This window comes from Protopterus annectens, chromosome 2.part0, assembly GCF_019279795.1.
Source record: "Protopterus annectens isolate FY-2018-M chromosome 2.part0, PAN1.0, whole genome shotgun sequence".
Classification (NCBI taxonomy): Eukaryota; Metazoa; Chordata; order Ceratodontiformes; family Protopteridae; genus Protopterus; species Protopterus annectens.
In genome coordinates, this window is record NC_056728.1 from 1,315,061,128 (window position 1) to 1,315,080,054 (window position 18,927).

Genomic DNA, 18,927 nt, shown 5'->3' on the forward strand with positions numbered 1-18,927 from the left:
ATGGGAATCTGAAGTCACATGACCAGATGTATGTGATGTCATTCTGGAATCCATCACTAAAATGATATTGTAATACTGGGTAAGACTGAAGTCTCAGGCACTCTGTTTTTGTAACCTGACAAAGAAGGATCTCAGACCTACTTCATCTTGCCTTGCTCTAGTAAGTAACCAGGGAATAATAATTCTTTAGATCAGTCAGGAAAATATAGTGAGATTATTTAAGTACTGTTTTTTTGTAATTGTGTGAAGCTGTCCACCTGCGTTATTTTTAATATTTTCTGTGATTGAAACTCTGGTGTTTATTATAAATAGATGTTCAGTATTTTCATGTTCTTTTATTATTTATTATTAAATATATTTAAACGTTTCATTGTGGCGCATCCTTTAGAGACTATTTTAGTGTTTGAGAGTACTTATATGTATTTGGTGACAGTTCTTGCCACTCCTGAAAGCCTTACTGCATTGGCCAAACACTACCATTTGTATTAATATTAATTTCACTCGGTATAATTGGGTACCCCTGTAAGAGCCTTTAAATAGTTGGTTTTGAGGTGTCTGGTGGCAGTGTAGCTATCTTATAGTCTGGGCAGATGGGGGCATAGCTAGTAAATCTTTACCAGATTTTCCAAGGTGTGTCCGTGAGTGTGTGTGTGTGTGTGTGTTTGTGTGTGTGTGTGTGTGTGTGTGTGTGTGTGTGTGTGTGTGTGTGTGTGTGTGTGTTTGTGTGTGAAAATCAAATCTTAAAGTGTGTCAGTTACTTGGAGGAGGGACACGAAGCACTGGTTTCATTGAGAGGGTGCTGGAAGACTTGGCTTGGACACTTGGTTGAGGACTCAAACCTACAGCTGTACCAGTGGGGAATCTTACTGTGGATCTGGACAGAGGGGAACCCAGATCCCAGACTGATTGTGTTCTCTGTGTGCTATTAAGGGAAATTGTTGTGTTCCCTGTGTGCTATTAAGGGAAATTGTGCTTGATGTAGAAAATGCATCTGGAAATACTAGCCATATCAATTTTTGTTCCAAATGAACATCCCTCTCCAGTGCTAGTGGTGAGGATTCAGGCTCCTTGATTACTGGCCCAGAGAGGGGACATCACATATTGTTGAGCAGTGGTGTTGGTATTAATTGAATTTCTGTAACCTGTAGGCAATTGTCACTGAAGGTGGGTGTATTCTCAATAACCACAAGGTAAACATTCAGAGTTCCATTATCACAGCAGTTCTATTTTTTTTGTTAGTTCAGTTTAGTGAGGGAAAGCAGGAAAAGATGTCAGCTGAGGATTATGGCAAGCTGACAAAGAACCAGTTAGCCAAGGTGTGTGATGTCAAAGGACTGGTGCATACCAGCCCGACTAAAGAGGAAATGAGTTCAACCTTAGTCACACATCAGACCAGCAACCAGAAGGAAAACCAATCTGTCAATGGGAATTTGCAGCCGTCAGAAAGGGGGCGATTCATCTTTTCCTCAGAGGACTTAAAAACCTGTCTGGAGTTAATGAGACTTAAACTGTAGGCCAAACATTTAGAATTAGAATTAGCAGAGAGATTGCAGCAGGCAAAACAAATGGAATTAGAATCAGCAGAGAGACTGCAGCATTTGGAGCCTGAAGAAAATGAGAGACTGCGGCATTTAGAGGCCGAAGAAAATGAGAAGCAGTGTCAACATGTTAGGGAGATGCTGACTCTTTGCTAGGGTCATGGAGGTAATGGGGAAGGGAATAACTGAACCCCAGAAGCAATAAAGGTCAGTAAATTTCTTCCGCAGTTTACAGAGGGTGATAATTTTCATAGTTTTATTCATATATTTGAAAGAGTATGTAAACAGTATAATGCTGACCAAGGGCTCTAGATACAGTTCCTTACCCCCTTACTCCATGGTAAAGCTAGAACTGTTGTTTCTAAATTGGCTGATATTGATTGTTTAAACTATGCTAGAGTAAAGCAATGTTTACTTGAATGCTTTAAGTTAACTCCTGAAGCTTACAGAAAAAAGTTTCATGAGCATCGACGCAAGGCAGATGAAAGTGTGTGTGATTATATTGCTGAGTTTATCACTTATTTTCATAGGTGGGTGAGTGGGTGCCAGGTCACCACTTTTCAAGGGCTGGCAGACCTTTTGGTGAGGGAACAAGCCCTTAGCACTTTGCCTGAGGACATGACCAAGAGTGCAACTCTGCAGATGAGCTGGGGAAAAAATGGGGATCTCTACTTAGCAAATAGGGCATCACTACATTGGAAAGAGATACCCAATGCTGCACATGGATATAAGGGAACCCATGAAGGGCAAACTAAACCACCCCAACAGAGAGCACCAGTAACAGGGGAAGTCACTAGTTCAGATACACAGCCAGGATCAAGGGTTTGTTTGTTTGTTTGTGTCTTTCGGCTTTTCCCGGTTAGGGGTCACCACAGCGGAACTCCGGTCCGCTAATGATTGGCAGTAGATTTTCATGTGCGGTCTTGCCAGGCCTAATGCACAACCTTCAATGAAGGAATGCCCATTCACACATGTCGACACACAGAAGATGCTCTAACTGAGAATCGAACGGACAATGTCTAACTGTGAGGCGACAGCGCTACCGCAGCACCACCACCGCAGATGTTTTAAATGTAACCGGTGGGGCCATGTGTCATATACATGTTCAGAGAAGCAAGGTGGGGAACAAAATTTGGGGGAGCCAGCAAGTGGGAATAGCAGTATGTCAGTGATAAGTTGTCTGGAGACAACAGGGGTACCAAACTATCACCAGAGGTTATATCCTATCTTGGTGAATGGAAAACAGGGCACTACTAAGGGAGACACAGCCTCCGACATAATTGCGCTTGATGTAGACAGCTGCATCTGGAAATACTGGCTGTATCCATTTTTGTTCCAAGTGAACATCCCTCTCCAGTACCAGTGGTGAGGATTCAGGATCCTTGATTACTGGCCCAGAAAGAGGATGTCACAGGGGGTACCTTATCTTCGCCCCTGGGTATCAGTCTTTCTTTACCTGTAAAACTGGCTTCTAATATCACCCACCAGGTTTTGTCCTATTCAGTAGAAGGATCTTTTAGTCCAGCTGTTTCCCTAGCTGCGTATCAAGCTACCAAAGTCTCTGCTTAGACCCAGCCAAGGCATACTGTTTCTATAGGCTATGATCAGCACCAAAATAGGTTGAGCTTATTTACCTCCAGAGTGAATGAAAGTGTCCTGCTGTCAGTCTGTGCCTTGTTTACTTCTGAGTTCTGGAGTTCATGGTAGAACCTTACTCCAGATTACCATGAGGATCTTGCCATAGACCTGCCTGAGAACCCAGTCAGAGTCTTGATTGCATGCCATGGCAGTCCGTTTTGGTGGCTTTATCTGGACATTCATCTTCTTCTTCAGGGTATCCCCTTGCTTGATCCTGCACCATAAGCCACAGTAAAATTGGATGCCTTTATCCTAGAGTGGAGAGGATGTGGTCTCTGCAGGAGTTGTCTTTACACATCAGTATACTGGAGATGCGAGCTGTCTTGGTGACTTGCCTTCTGGCATACTGGCTGTTCATACAGACAATATGGCTGTAGTCTGGTATATGAACAGAATAGAACAAGATCCTATCCTCTTTGTTGGGAAACAGTGAAAATGTGAGAGTGACCAATCTTAACCCTGTATTTTCTGATTGCTGTACTTATTCCTGTGATAGCTGACTCTCCTTTGTTTAAATTCTGTCTGCTAATATCCCATAAGTGGACACTCAGTTTGGCCACTTCCTGGATATTGTTCCTGAATTAGTGCTTTCCTGTCTACAGCGTGTTTATCTCTGCAAGCAGTGCCAGATGTTCTCAGTGACCAGGGATGCAGTAATCAACCTGCCTCAGGAATTAATTTAGATGTTTCCCCAAGTTCTTGTGATTATGAAATTCATTCAGAAGTCCAGGATGCATGGGGCAAATATGATTTTAGTGGCCCCATGTTGGGTGGCTCCTGCTGTTGAAGAGGTTTCAGTTAGAACCTCCGTTCAGACCATCTTTAGGAAAGACTCCTGTCTATCCTTTCCAGTAAGACAAATCAGAATCTACAGCAAACCTCTCAGTCTAGAAACATCAAAAAACTGGACACAGGCCCATGAAAAGTAGGGACAAGCAGCCAAAAATCTGGAAGCTTATTAACATAAAATTGCATACATAATTATGTAACCCTGCCCACTCCGATGGAAATGTGGGATACCAACATTCAAATGCAAACCGAAGAACAGACAAAATATTAAACACAAAATATAACCAGGACAATAGTGTTCATAAGTTCATAGGTGTGTACTAGGCAAATGGCCCTGGGGCCTTTACAAACCTAGCCATAGGATTACCCTGGCATAGTGCCACCTGACCTTAGTTCCCAGTACCTCTGTAGAGTAGAGCCACTGGTGTTATCCCCTGAGTGAATTTTCTGTTTCCCATCCACTCATGAAGATTTCTGGTTAAGAGGGTCAGCAAGGTGCTCTGCTTGACATGTATGGGAAGTCTGTTCCATAGCATTGGCAGTCTCTGTGTTATGAACCTGTCCCTCCAGCATGTTCTGTTAATTGTGGTAATGAGGCTGAGGTCTCTGGAGCGTGTAGTGTGGAGGGATTGAGATTTCTTTATATGTAGCATTTCTAACAGAGCTGGGTGAGACATGGCTTTGTAAGTCAAGCAGAGATCGCCTCAAAGTAGGCGATATGAGACAGAGAATAGCTGGAGTTTTTTGAGTCTGTCTATATAGGACAAGTGTTTAAGGCCTATGATCCTCCTTGTGAGGTACTTTTGCAGCCTCTCCAGTTGTTGCAAGTGTCTAGTGAGGTACATGTCAAATGGGGCATTGTACTCGATAATTGGCCTAATGAGGGAAGAGTAGAGGGAGACAATGACCCCTTTATTCCTGGATGCAAGCCCCCTTAGTAATGAGATGTGCCACATAGAAGGACTTTCTGACCACAGTGGCAATGTGGTGATCAAAAGAGAGGTTGCTGTCAACCTGTGTTCCCAGATCTCTTATAACATCTTCTGTGTTCAGTGGACTACCATCAGTGTGGTAATTCATGGGAACCGGGTTGTTCCCAAAGGGGATGATGACACATTGTTTGGCATTGAGCTTAAGGCCGTGGTTCTGACACCAGATCTTGGTCAGAGTGAGGCCATTTTGTAGAATGTCAACATCACTTGGGGAGTTAATAATAGCACCCACCTTGCAATAGTCTGCAAACTTTGTCAGCCAGAGTCCCTTTGTGTTGACCTTGACTTCAGAGAAGTAGATACCAAACAGGAGAGGACCCAGGACCGAACCCTGTGGGGCTCCACTCGTGACTAATCACCAGTCTGACTTGGAGTCAGCTACTATCATACTGTGGGTTTTAGCTGTGAGCCAGTTTGCAACCCACTTAGTGATATAGGGGTTGATGCCAAGCTTAGTGAGTTTTTCTATGATTCCTGAGGGGGGAATGGTATCAAAAGCCTTGGCCAGATCAAGGTAGGCTGTATGAACTACCTTGCCTTCATCCATAGCTACGGTGACTAAAGAAGTCGACCAAGTTGAGCAGGCATGATCTACCCTTCACAAAATCAAACTGTGTGGGACCCAGAGTTTGGAGATTCTCTATATCCTTGGCTTTGGAGCTTTTCTCCTCAGGCCTCCACTAAAAATGGGCATTTGTAGCCTAGTTGGACAAACCCAGTCAACAAATATAAAATATATATATATATATATATATATATATATATATATATATATATATATATATATATATAATAATGATGATGCATTCCATAGCTTTGCATATCACATTCATCAGGCTAATGGGGCGATAGTTCCCAGGGTCTGTAGTTGCTCCTCCTTTGTGGAGAGGGATAACTGTAGCAGTGTGCATTCGGCAGGGACAAATCCTGAGGTGAGGCTGTGATTGAACAGAGCACACAGGTGAGGTGCCAGTTCACTCTGTAGTTCATGTAGAACACAACCAGGGATATTGTCAGGTCCCATAGAAGCTGTATTCTTGGCCTTGGAGAGTGCTGTTTTAACCTGTGCAGCAGTAATACTGAGTCCCTGGCAACCTACTGATATTGTGATTGGTCCTGGGGGGGAGTAAATTTGGCAGCGAATATGTTGGCCAGTATACTGGCAATATCTGTTGACTCAGTATAGGAGGTACCATTGTGCAGTAGCTCAGAGCAAATCTGGGTATTGCCATGGAGATTCTTTACATAACTATAGAAGGCCTTGTGGTTGTCTTTGCTACCTGCTGCAATTCTGTTTTCATAGCTAGCTTTAGAGGATTTGATGAGGGATCTCAACTTTTTGTTGAGGCAGATAAGGGAGTTTTTCCAGTCTTGGGGCTTCACCTTAATCCGCATCAGTTTCCTCCTTCTGTTGTAGAGTTTGTTTATGGCAGGGGACCACCAGATTGGCTTCCTTTTTTTGGAGGAGAGTGTCTCGGTTCAATTGGGTATGGCAAGATCCATGCATTTGTGTACGTGTTCCTACAGTGCATTGGTGTATGATTCTGCAGTCACGCAACTATTCTCCATTTGCATGGGTGCCGTGAAGTTAGCTACCTCTGTTTTTTAGGAGCCCAAAGTTAGCTTTGGAGAAGTTTTTCATGGTGGTTACCTTTGCTTGGGGGGGGGGGGTGTGTGGATTTCCATGGTGATTAGTTTGTGGTCGGATCTAACCAGGGAGGAGTTGACTATTGGTGTAGAGCAACAGTCACCCATGTTAGTAATGACCAGGTCAAGGATATTGCTCCCTCTAGTGTGGGTAAGAATGAGCTGGTCCAGGGCACTGGAATTAATGAACTCCAGGAAACGTTGGCCAAGTGTATTGGTACATGAGTAGTATACCCAGTTAATGGAGGGGTAATTGAAGTCACCTAGTAAGAGAGTGTTAGGTTGGGCCCTAATATTCTTCAGGGTGCTTAGGAACATGGAGTGCGAGTCTTGGGACATGGTTGGGGACATATAGCAGGCTACAACCTGAATCGCTGTTTTACCAAATGTTAGCTGCACCTGAAGTATCTCTGATGTGTTATGTTGGACTACCTGTCTGGAGGTGTGCACATCCTTTATGAATGTGAAGACACCACCGCCTTTGGAGCTTCGGTCTAAGTTCTGGGGCCTAAAGGTGTGGAATGAGTTATAGCCTGGTAGTGCAGGGGTGCTTTCTGCTGTCTTGAACCAGGAGAGCCCGACTGTGTTTTATTTATGTTAGCATTTGAACTTGTATAAAACTAAACTGCAATTTTCTTTTATAAAAATACAATTTTATGTATTATTTATTTCATTTATTTTACATTTGTTTACTGGGAGAGTCTGGCTGGTAAAGCCCTTTTTCAGCGAGGCCTGGGGAGAAAAGCTCCATTGTTAGTAGACTATTATGTTAGTAGAAAGAAAATCGCATAGTACAATAAAGAAAAAAATAGTAACAGACATTCATAACGGTAAAAAAAGACTAAAACAGAATAAACAGGTCAAGTGGGAGACAAGACCAATAATCTTATATAACAATGCTTCTAGAAGACAGTTCTTACAGTAGTAGCAGGTAGTGACATTGTATACATTGAGTGCAATTACGATAGTCATGTACAGGTGGCATAGCAAACTGAAGACTTACAGTCTGATAGATATTAGCAGCGAGAAAGTAAAAAACAACTTAAGGTAGTCACATGACTTAAATTCAGTGCTCATTACAGATGCAATTAAAATTTTAAAATCAGCTAGTTCCATGTTTTGGGCTACCCATGCCTAGTACGCGTACAAGTCCAGGAATTGGTGAGGTGGGCTTTAATGTGATGTTTGAAGTTTTGTAACTAGTTATCATTCTAATTTCAAGTGGTAAGGCATTCCATGCTTTAGCAATGTAGTAGGAGTACAGAGAGTCACCTGAGCTATTTTTACTCTTGGTAACTTCAATTAGAGCTTTATTAGTGGATCTTAGTGGATGGGTACTCATATGGGGATTAAAGAGGCCTTGTAGAGCTGGTGTTTTATCGGCTTTATAATACATTTGGTGAACGGTAGAGAGTTGTGTGAGAATGAGTTTGTGGGGTAGTTCTAACCAAGATAGTTGTCTTAGGGCCTTACACTGATGGGTCCTAAGAGGACAACTAGTGGCAAATTTAGCTATCTTATTATAGCAGGCATCTAGCTTGGTTAGGTCTGATTTGGAGAGGTTGGTAAAGATGGGTGAGGTGTATGGTAAAGTTGACAGAAGATGAGTTCTGGCTGTGGTTATTCTGGAGTTTGTGGTTAGGTAGTTTTTGCATCTGTATAAGGTACCTTTTTTCTTGTATACTTTTTTTACAGTCTTGGCAATGTGTAAGTCAAACTTCAGATTTAAAAACATTCAAAATTGACTGCTGCTACACTAATATTAAATAACACAACATGATATAACCATAACACACACACCATGCCTCTCAGCTCTCAACCTCAACGCAAGAAATCTGAACAAAGCCATAAATAATGGGGGGAGAAAATATGGATATTTTTATGTATAGCTCTTACAAACTTATAAAGTTGGTAAAATAACACATTTTTTATTAGAATAAATTTTCTAAAGGGCAGAAAGTCTGAGACTGAAATGCTTGCAATTATTTTCTGACTTCAGTCCTCAATTTGCAGAAAACCAAACAAATGTATGGGGATCAAACCAAAAATATGAAGAAAATTTTGAACAGTTGGGAGCTTAGAGGCTGAAAGTTCATCTAAAATGTCTGCTCTGTATAGAGCATTCCGACAAACATCCAGATGTTACACTGACTGATTTAATTCACTGGCCAGCTGTGCACCACTTATTTTCAGTTTTTATATTATTCCAGTCTCCTTTTACTCAAACAGTGCCCACAAATGTGCATAATATTCAAGTTGTTGTCTCACCAGGACTCCACAGTGGAAACATGACTTCAGCATTTCTGCAGTTTTGCACTTCTAGATCTTTGATTAGTTCCAAAAGTGTCATTATTTTTAAATACTACAGCAAGGACCCTCCCAGCCATTCAGCCCCTTTCCTGCCCTAGTCTGTCCAATAGGTCTTTCCTTCTGTAATGTACATTGCTTTTAGGTTAAAGCAGCCAAAATGAATGACTTTATACTTGCAAGAATGAATGTAAGACATCATTTTTTTATGCAATTCCTTCTCAAACACCACATTCTAGTTCCCAAGAGTTACAGATCCAGAACTGATGTAAAAGAAATACTGTTTTCTGAATGATAATTTTAAAAGAAAATTACCAGCACAGTGTAAATCCAGCCAACGTCCATACATATTCATGAATCAAGTCATCTCCGTAAGAAGACACAAAAAACTAAAACATAAAAATAAAAAAATTCAATGTTTCCATTTCAACTTGAGCGCTTCTAATATTTGCATGCCCAGTTCATTTCACGTGATTAATACTTCCTTGCTTCGTATTAAAAATAAGGCATGTCTAGACAACCCAACTTCCTTTTTTAAAACACTAAAATGGTTTAACTCTAGTAAAATTTCATAAAAGCTAAGGAAAAGCAACAAAAAAGGAAATTATAAAAGTCAATGTGAGCCCGACACACACAGCACTGCAATATGTACCACAGAAGGAAATGAAAGACTGCTTAGTCCCATTCACTAAAAGAAAAAAGTCCTTTCCAAGCATCAGAAATGTCTCCACAGTCTGTAGTCTACAGTATTTTGTAAAGTATCGTGATTGTTATAACAATTTACAAGCAATGCGTCTCAGTTAAGAAGTCCATATTCTCATTACACACACACACACACACACACACACACACACACACACACACACACACACACACACACACACACACACACACACACACACCATTCCTCGTATGCTAAAAGCAGTCCCTGAACACTCAGTCCAGTGAATATGGCTCAGGGACTGGAAAGGCTAGCCATTTAACGAAGCCTAGGAGCAACAATCTACAACAAGATCTTGTCCCTTTTGGCAGATAGTGGTCTCTTCTGCACAGGCTAGCCTGACAAAGTAATTCTCAAACTAACTCATCTCCTCATCTTCATTGTCATAAAAAAAAAAAATACCGAAACATTCTGCAAATTGCAAAGCAACTCAGTGGACCAAAATTGCCTTCACAAAGAAGCACAGGGCCACTGGAAAAGGGAAACAATTGGGAACTCTAACAAGACCTCTCATTCCTTGCATGGAACTCTCGTACACGATCACAGTATAAAAGGATGCATTGCATACAACCTTGCTGCAATAAATTAATAATTGTTGATTACCTTACCTGTTGTAGTAGATCGCGTTAAACAGCAAACACACATTGACTGCAAACGTTTTTGTTAACAAATAAAAGAGAGAAAAAGTGACTTTATTCTGAACATTTCATTCAGTTACAACCACCCGCCACCTTTCAAACGTCCATAAGATTGGAACCAGTCAACCACTCAGGATGAATGGGTCAACACACATCAGAGGTAGCTCACAAGACCATGGGAAAGACGCTTCGTCGGAGGTGGTCTTAAACTGTCCTTGCCAAGTTGTGCTGCACTGCTGCAGATAAAAATATGGTGGAGTTTTAGTTGCTTGGTAAGAATGGTTTTAAATAATGATTTGGGGGCGGGTTGAGCTCTAACATAGGGAGTTTTATGTGTTATGGAATTTCATTTAATTAATGGAAGTATACTGTCTTCAGCTGACTGTGTGCTGGCTGTGTTGAGCAGCGTATCTGTTTCGTAAGAAACTTGCGTCAAGCTACTATTTTTTTTTTGCGTGTGTGTGTGTGTGTGTGTGTGTGTGTGTGTGTGTGTGTGTGTGTAATTTAACAACTGGTAATTGTGACAGCTCTGTTTGGAACAGTTTACATTCATTGTGTTATCAGAAGTAATTCTGCTCATCCTCCAGAGTTTGAATACAATGCATAATAACCTGAATTTCCTGAAACAATACGAGAGAGTCAGGCACTGTCTTACAATGCTGGCAATGTGTGATGACATCAGTAGTAACTTACCATAACTACAAATTGTAAAATAAAAAAAAAATCAGAATTTAAAGGGGCCACTTGGGAATTCGTGGCATCCCAATATTTTGAGCTCAAAACTGGGAAATATCGAGGAATTCAGTACAGTTCAGAGGTATGATCTACAGCACACGAGTTAACGGCACTGTTAATTCATTTCCACCGATAGCCAGGGATGACGATTTTTCAAAAAGGGTAGTGGATATTCTCCAAGCAGATCTAACATGAAAAGTTTAGTTTCTTAACCTTCACAAACAGTGACAAACAGAACACTTTTCTTGTGGCATATCATGGAACAGAACAGTAATTTATCTGTTGCCACAAAAAAGTTCCTACAGTGACTTAATCGAGCAAATACCTAGCACACTAAATTAATCTTTTTGACAATACAATGATGTCTTCTAACTTGAGAATAAACATTGCTTTGTGTTGTCATGGATGAAATTCTTTCTAAGGGAGCAGTGTTTATTTAAGTGTTTTTTATTTTTCTTTGTACAAGTTCATCATTTAAACTGCTTTTGTTTTACAACAGATTACTGAACGCCATCAAACCTGGCCTTGTGAAGAAGATCAACAAACTGCCAACTCCTATTTCTGGATTGGTGAGTACTGTCTGTCAGTCCAACTCCACCCCCACTTTGTGTCCGTTTTGCAGACATTTTGTGGTAATTGGCTTCTTTTCTTCTATATGACAGATTGCTTGATTTTTTTTTTCTTAAGAAAGCTGTGGTGTATTGAATTAAGCACCAGGTCTGTCTCTGAAATGAATCTAATTTTCCTGTTTGGAGATTGCCATAGAGGCTGTGTATATCTTATCAGTGAGAACTGATGGTTGAGTTAAGCACATCACCCTTAGATAACACACTGCAATTGGTGCTGAATGACATTTATACAATGTTAACAAGAGAAACACTGCAACCCTCCTCCTTTTACAAAAGTGGACATATTTCAACGGGACCTTAAATTGCAGTCATTAGGTTTATAAATTACGATATCATATGACCTCAAACTAAACTCAACATTCTTTTTCCATTAACAGGCAGTTTACAGTCAGAAACAGAATGTCCTTTTATAGCTTGGTTCAAATAGTAATTTTTGATTGCTGGGCAACCTGAAGTTAATTGATAACCTAATTACAGTTATGTTGGTTAGCCTGTTCTGATAGCACACATGGTTGCTTTTAATACACATCTTGCTGTTCATTAGAAGGCTGTACCTTTGTAATCCAGTGCTAGTATCCCTCCCAACACATACCGTTGACACATGTACAGTAGTCATCTTTGCACTTGTTAAGACACACAACATACAAGAAGTGTCACTGCAAGACAATTTTTGAAATAGATTTTCTTGCAGTCTACGAAGAGTACCAGTTGGGAGGACTTTCTCTTGCCCCCAGTACACATCACCAATTCATTAGTGGTTATATGGTGTTTGATACAAAAAAAAGTTTGCCCCTTATTCATGTTTCGATTTATCAGACTGCACAGGTCACTTCATTATTTAAGTTGGAAATGTACTGTTCTTCCAGCACGGTTAATGGATATTCTTTCTTTTGTTTGCTTTTTAACTTTATGTGGCATTTGACCTTAGTAATTTATTCTGCTGTCAGAAAGCTGTTTTCATCAGATCAGTGCAATTGTTATAGTACATCTGTTTGTACTGGCAGGCAAAATGTATTTGTTGCCTTGGTTCATTCTGTGAAATTACTGGTAAGTTTCTGTGTTGAGAAAATAATGTCATTTAATCACAACCTGAAAGAGGAGGAAATCCATTAAATGGTTTTACAAAGCATGTAGCTGCTGTCCAGCAATCTCTAAAATGGTTGCTTGCCCATGATAATTATTTTTCTAGAATTAGGCACACAAGGAGGTAGGAGAATGTTATGGAAGTGACATCTTGGATGTGTAGCCTTACTATTACCGTACCAGTGCAGAAAAAATGACCAGCAGATGAAATTGGAGTTAAAAGCCTCACAGCATCCTATGAATGTTGTATAATATACCAAGAAGTAGTTTTGCCATTAACAACATGGCTTTGCCAGCTGATATGCTGTTTTTTCCACATGTAACAGATATTTTCTGCTTCTCTTTCTCAGAGGATTATTCCTAGAGTCTTTCATGCTGTTCCTCAGCCTTAATAGTGCTGTTTGAAATTCAAGGAATCATTGTAAAATTCCAGACATTCATTCACTGCCAACCATATATGTCACCCTCAGAAATAACTGGTCACTTTAAATACAGGAACTCTAGGACAGGATGTGCCTCAAGGCTACAGACCTCCACAGACCCTAATCTCCAGGGCAGAATTCAGAAACCTGCTTTAGTCCTCAAGATCTACCTTTCCAGATGTCAATAAAGTTGTACTGCTCCCTTTAGCATAGATATCATGAAGGTTTCATCGTATTTCCTTTCTGGATCATCTTCACTGGTGTAGAGATTTAAAGCCCTGACTATGACCCACATGAGTAAGAGGATCTCTATTCCAGGGGAAGATGTGGGGCATGCAGGGGGCAAGGGAGTTCTTGAGCCTTATTGGTGATACAAGAGCCATAAGGATAGACATCGTAGGTGGTTGGACAAAAAATGAATGGCAGTATTAAGGCTACACGTTGGTGGGGGATGTTTCCCTTTTAGTATCATTGCACGGCCATTGGATAACATCAGCCTTGGGCTTTAAGGTTTAAAGTGCAAAGTCCTGACACGGCACAACAAATATTAGACAGCAGCCATCTTAGCTCCCCTGCAGTGCTCACCTCCCAGTCCTACTTTGCCAATAACAGCATCAGCTGTGAGTAATACCTGCATTACTCTTTCCTTCAGCCAGCAGTGACACTATCAGGGAGTTGGGATAGTAACAGAGAGGGTGATCAGGAGCCATAGGAGGGGATACCTAGCAGCTGTTGATCTGCTGGAGACATTCTTGGGGCCAAAAATTGTATTTTGTCTCTTGCCTGTACCTGTTCATTATGTTGTCAGTGTTTTAACAAAATTTGAAAGTGCATGGTTGGCCTTGTGCTGTTGACTGATGCTGTTTCAGTTATTAACACTTGTATAATCACCATTTACAAGATTTTTGTATAATCACCATTTCACAAGATTTTGTTTCAGTGGCCTGGATACTACAGCTTAATGACTGGATAGCTGCCACTGACTACTTTTTGTAGCCCTTTCAATGTATACTTTTCACAGAGAGGAATGTACACTTTTTTGTTTCATTTTAAATTCTTCCTTTTTTATTGATAAAAGTACTACTGCGCTGCGGCCCCTGAAAACCCAACATTCACATTGATTATGCAAACAAGGCACAGGTCCTTGGTGTCACAGAGGCTCAGCAAAACTAGTCAAGGAAAACTCTTCTTTCACTTGGCAGGGTCATTCAATCACTCTTGCACGGAAGAATGCCTTTGAGGTTTGTTGGATTACACTTACTGCCCTAAGCCCCATTAAAAGACCAGTAAAAATGGTGGCTAACCAGGATAGATTGTTTTTTTCCCTTCATCTTTCTAAACCTAGTACTACAATGGACATCACTGGCACTGCTCATAGTCATAAGAAGAAACCTGGGCACATAAGGGCAGAGCATGCAAAATGACAGACTGGTAAACTGAATTTCTTGATCACAGCAATTTTGATTTGACTGCCCTTGTATTCTAAATGATCAGTTGTTATATACATCATGTTTTAGTGTGGAGGGCAGTTCCTGGCTCTGTGAACCTAGCAGATGTTCCTAGTGAAAGTGATTGTGCTGGTGCCCTTTTATTCCAATAATTGTGTTTCCCTGTACATAACCAAACACTGATGCTTCCACACCAGCATCTGGTGCAGGATACAGGATAAGGATTCTTTTTTCTGTTTTCACTAACAGTCTGCGTACCTCCACCCTACATGCCACACTCATCCAGTATGCAGATGATTCAACTCTAATCTGCTCTGCCTCATCTCTCATCACTCTACAACAACTCACTCAGGAGTCCTTTAACTTTGGAGAAATGGATTACTAATATCCAACTCATCCTAAACTCCAACAAGACTAAATTGCTCCTATTCACCCCAATAAATCGAAAATTGCCCCTCTTTCCTTTACCATCACTTCCAAAAACGTCACTACCATCTCTCCTTCAACCCATACTAAAGTCCTTGGTGTAGAAATTGACAAAAACCTGCTCTTTGATATCCATATTTCCCAAACCATCAAAAAATTACTCAAAAAAATGGGAACACTATACAGACACAAAGAATTCCTCTCAGATCAGGCATGGATCACCCTAGCCCAAACTTACCTATTGTCCACACTAATGTACGCAGCAACAATTCTTACCCTGACCAGAAAACTTGATCTTGAGAAACTTGAGTCATACTGTACTAAAATTGCCAAGTTTGCTAATGACTCCTCTTTCAGAACCCACCACTGTCAGGCTCTAAGGGACCTACAATGGCTAGAACATGCTCAACTACTCAAGTTACCACCAACTAATCATTGCCTATAACATCCTGAAACATCCTGATAAAACCCCAGCACTAAGTCAGCTTCTCACTCACTACAAAGCTAACTGCCCTCTCCATTCTATTCTGCATCTCAAGGCCTAACAATAATGCTGGGAAAGCCATATTCTCCCATACCATATCTAGAACCTGGAATAGCCTCCCCCCTTCTTTGACTTTTGCATCCACTACCACACTGTTCAAAAACTCACTTAAATCACATCTTATGAACACCTGACTATGTTCATGTATTACATAACATTTTTTTTACTTCTTCATATACCTTCCTTCCTAGTATACGTACTGTATATATGCTGCAGTACCACATCTCTAATTTCTTTATCTCTAGAATGACATTTCCCTTAGTAACCATATTGTTTTTTTTTTTTTTATTACTTCATACATTGTTGATATTCTCTTTGTCTGTTTTACATTTCTGTCTGATTTTTTTGTCTGATTGTTATGTAAATGTGAAGCTTTTCTCCCCAGGCCTCCAATGTAAATGGACCTGGTCCAGTCGGACTATCCCAGTAAACAAATGTAAAATAAAATAAAATAAGGCTCTTATCATAGCCATGATAAGCCAAAGATATTTAGGAGGCCTGATATTTTGCCAAATAGGGATAGTATTGCCCTTTATTTTATTTTATTTTATTTTATTTTATTTTACATTTGTTGACCGGGCTAGTCCAGCTGGATATATGTCCATTTTCAGTGGAGGCCCGGAGAGAAAAGCTCCATTGGTTAAAACAAGATTAGAGAATACAAATACATAACAAATAAAAGCATTAAGCATACAAGATATGAAGATTTTAGTAAAAGTAATACACATGTAGGAGTAAAAAATCCATAACAAGATCATAAATTCTCTTGAGTTTTTTTTTTTTATAATTATTATATATGAGATTAGTTATATCTACAAAGATATGATGTCAAATGAAGTCAGTCAGGATACTGTAGTAGAGAAGGAGGTATTGAGGTAGAGGAAAGGAAGAAGGAAGGTTAGTCAGGGATGGTACAGGAGCAAAGCCAGTGTTTATTGAGATGAATTTCAAGTTTTTTTTAAAGAGTGGAAGTGTCGGCAAAGAGGAGATATTTGATGGAAGGTTGTTCCATATTTTGCCAACTGAGTTGGAAAAAAAGGCTATAACCTGCAGAATTAATGGGTTTGGTACTATTAACTAGTAGTTTGTCTGAAGAACGAAGTTGTTTTAGGTTGTTGTAGGGAGTCAAGAGATTACTGAGTATAGGTGTTTTAGATGGTTGATATAGAATTTTGTGAGCTATTAAGAACTGTTGATAGCTGAGTTTGTTTGGAAGTTCAAGCCAGCCTAGTTCCTTTAAGTTTAGACAGTGATGAGTTCTAAACTGGGATCCTGTAGCAAATCGAGCAATATTATGGTAAGATGTAGCTAGTTTCTTAAGGTTACATTTAGAGAGGTTAGTGAAAATAGGGGAAGCATATAGAAGGGTAGAGATAAGGTGAGATTGTGCTAAGGTGGTCCGGGCTTCAGGTGTAAGGAAGGGTTTGATTCTGTACAGGGATCTAATCTTTTTATTTACTACTTTTATTGTGTTGTTGATGTGACAATCATAGTTAAGATTATTGTCAATAGTAACACCTAGCAATTTTGTTGAAGAATCAGGGTGAATTTGAGTATTATCAGAAGAAGTAATAGTGAAGTTTAGAGAAGTAGATTTACGGGTAGGTGAAAATAGTAACAATTTAGTTTTCTTAGGGTTAAGGAGTAGACAGCGGTCAGAGAACCACTGTTCAACAGTGGAAAAGGCTTTTTGAGTAAGAGATTGAAGTTCAGTTTGAGAGGAAGCAGTGCAAATTATAGTGGAACCATCTACATATTGTATGCAGGTACTGTTAGGGACAGCTGATTGGAGGTCATTAATAAATATAGAAAATAGAAGTGGGCCTATGATAGACCCTTGAGGAACTCCTAATGAGTTAGGAAGGAGAGAAGATAGTGAACTTTTCCAGAGTACTGCCTGTTGACAGTTTTCTAGATAAGAAGTAAACCAAGTTAAGGAGGAGGGATCTAGTGCAAGAGATTTTAGTATATGCAGAAGGAGTTTATGATTGACCATGTCAAAGGCTTTTGATAGGTCTAAGAATAGAGAAGAAGTAAGTTTATTATTGTTGCGGTTATAGTTGATGGTGTTGGTAAAGGAGAATAATGCTGTGGTAGTACTGTGGGAAGGTCTAAATCCATGTTGAGTATTAGCAAGTAGTTTATTATGGAGGAGGTGGTTGAGTAATTGTTTATGGATACATTTTTCCATAATTTTGGCTAAGGGAGATAGTGCGATGGGACAAAAGTAGACTTGCCTCCTTTGTGTAAGGGAATAATGTAGGATATCTTCCAGATAGAAGGGAAAATACCTTCCTTTATAGATCTATTTATTAGAATAGAAACTGGGTAAGCAGTTGCTTTAGCTCCTATTTGTAGGAATTCTGCAGGAAGCTTGTCTGCAGATGGGGAGGTAGGTTTAAGTTTTTGGATTAGAGATTGAATATAGAAGGTAGATACAGGTTGTAGGTGAAGGGGAGGAAAAGTGGTTTTTAAAGTAGGTGAGAGTAGTTTAGAAATGTCAGGAGATAGGTGGCTTGCTAGAGTTTGTATGGTATTGGTGAAGAAAGAATTGACGTCATTGGCTATTTGTGTGGGGTTGTCAGGGTCAGAATCTTGAGGGTTGGGAGTAATTGCGTGGCCTGGGGTTAGAAGATTATTTATACTGCTCCAAAATTTTTTAGGTTCCTTCTTGGTGGTTTTCTGTAATTGCAAGTAATAGTTCTTTTTATCTGTCAGAATGGCTTTTTTTGTGCTGTTTCTTAGCTCCCTAAAGTTTTGGTGGTCAGTTTGGTTTTTAGTAGATCGCCATTTATCCCAGGATTTATTTCTAAGAATGATCTTTTGCTTAGTATTCTTGGTTAGGCAAGGCGCTGTTTTAGTTTTAGTTCTAATGGTACGACTTGGGGCGTGGTGGTCTAGGATAGATAGGAATGATGAATTGAAGTATTCCACTGCTTCCTTCAGTGGGAGATGTTTTAGTGGGGCCCAATTACATTGTGAAAGTTCAGCTTGAAACTGAGCAGGGTTAAAATGTTTTTTGGTACGTAGAGTTTTGAAAGTGGTAGGTAAGGTTAGGTTAGTTTTGTATCTAATGATATAGGTTAGACAGTGATCACTAAGGTCATCAGGAAGGGTGCCTGCTTGGTAGGTTTGAAGGGGTGTATTAGTAAGAATCCAGTCTAAGGTGGTTTGCGTATTGTTTGTTTTATTGGTTCTGGTTGGACTATTAATGAGTTGTTTAAAGCCATAAAGGTTAATATGGGACGTGGGGTTAGTACTGTTGCAGGAGTGCCAATCTATGTTAAAGTCTCCTAAGAGTAGTGTTTCTTGAGGAAGTTTGGTAGAGAGTTGGTTAAGGATATGTTCAAGAGTGTTGATATTATTTCCA

The 18,927-nt window shown here is 40.0% G+C and overlaps 1 protein-coding gene across 6 annotated transcripts in view; it reads left to right on the forward strand.

Moving 5' to 3' along the window:
• The window catches only part of LIMCH1 (LIM and calponin homology domains 1), a 1,973,196-nt gene that overhangs the window by 742,628 nt on the left and 1,211,641 nt on the right, over positions 1–18,927 (forward strand). For all 6 annotated transcript variants that reach the window (XM_044061504.1, XM_044061502.1, XM_044061501.1 and 3 more), the window contains exon 3: positions 11,505–11,574. In XM_044061504.1, the coding sequence (XP_043917439.1) occupies positions 11,505–11,574 (70 nt within the window). The remainder of the gene's footprint in view (positions 1–11,504; positions 11,575–18,927) is intronic.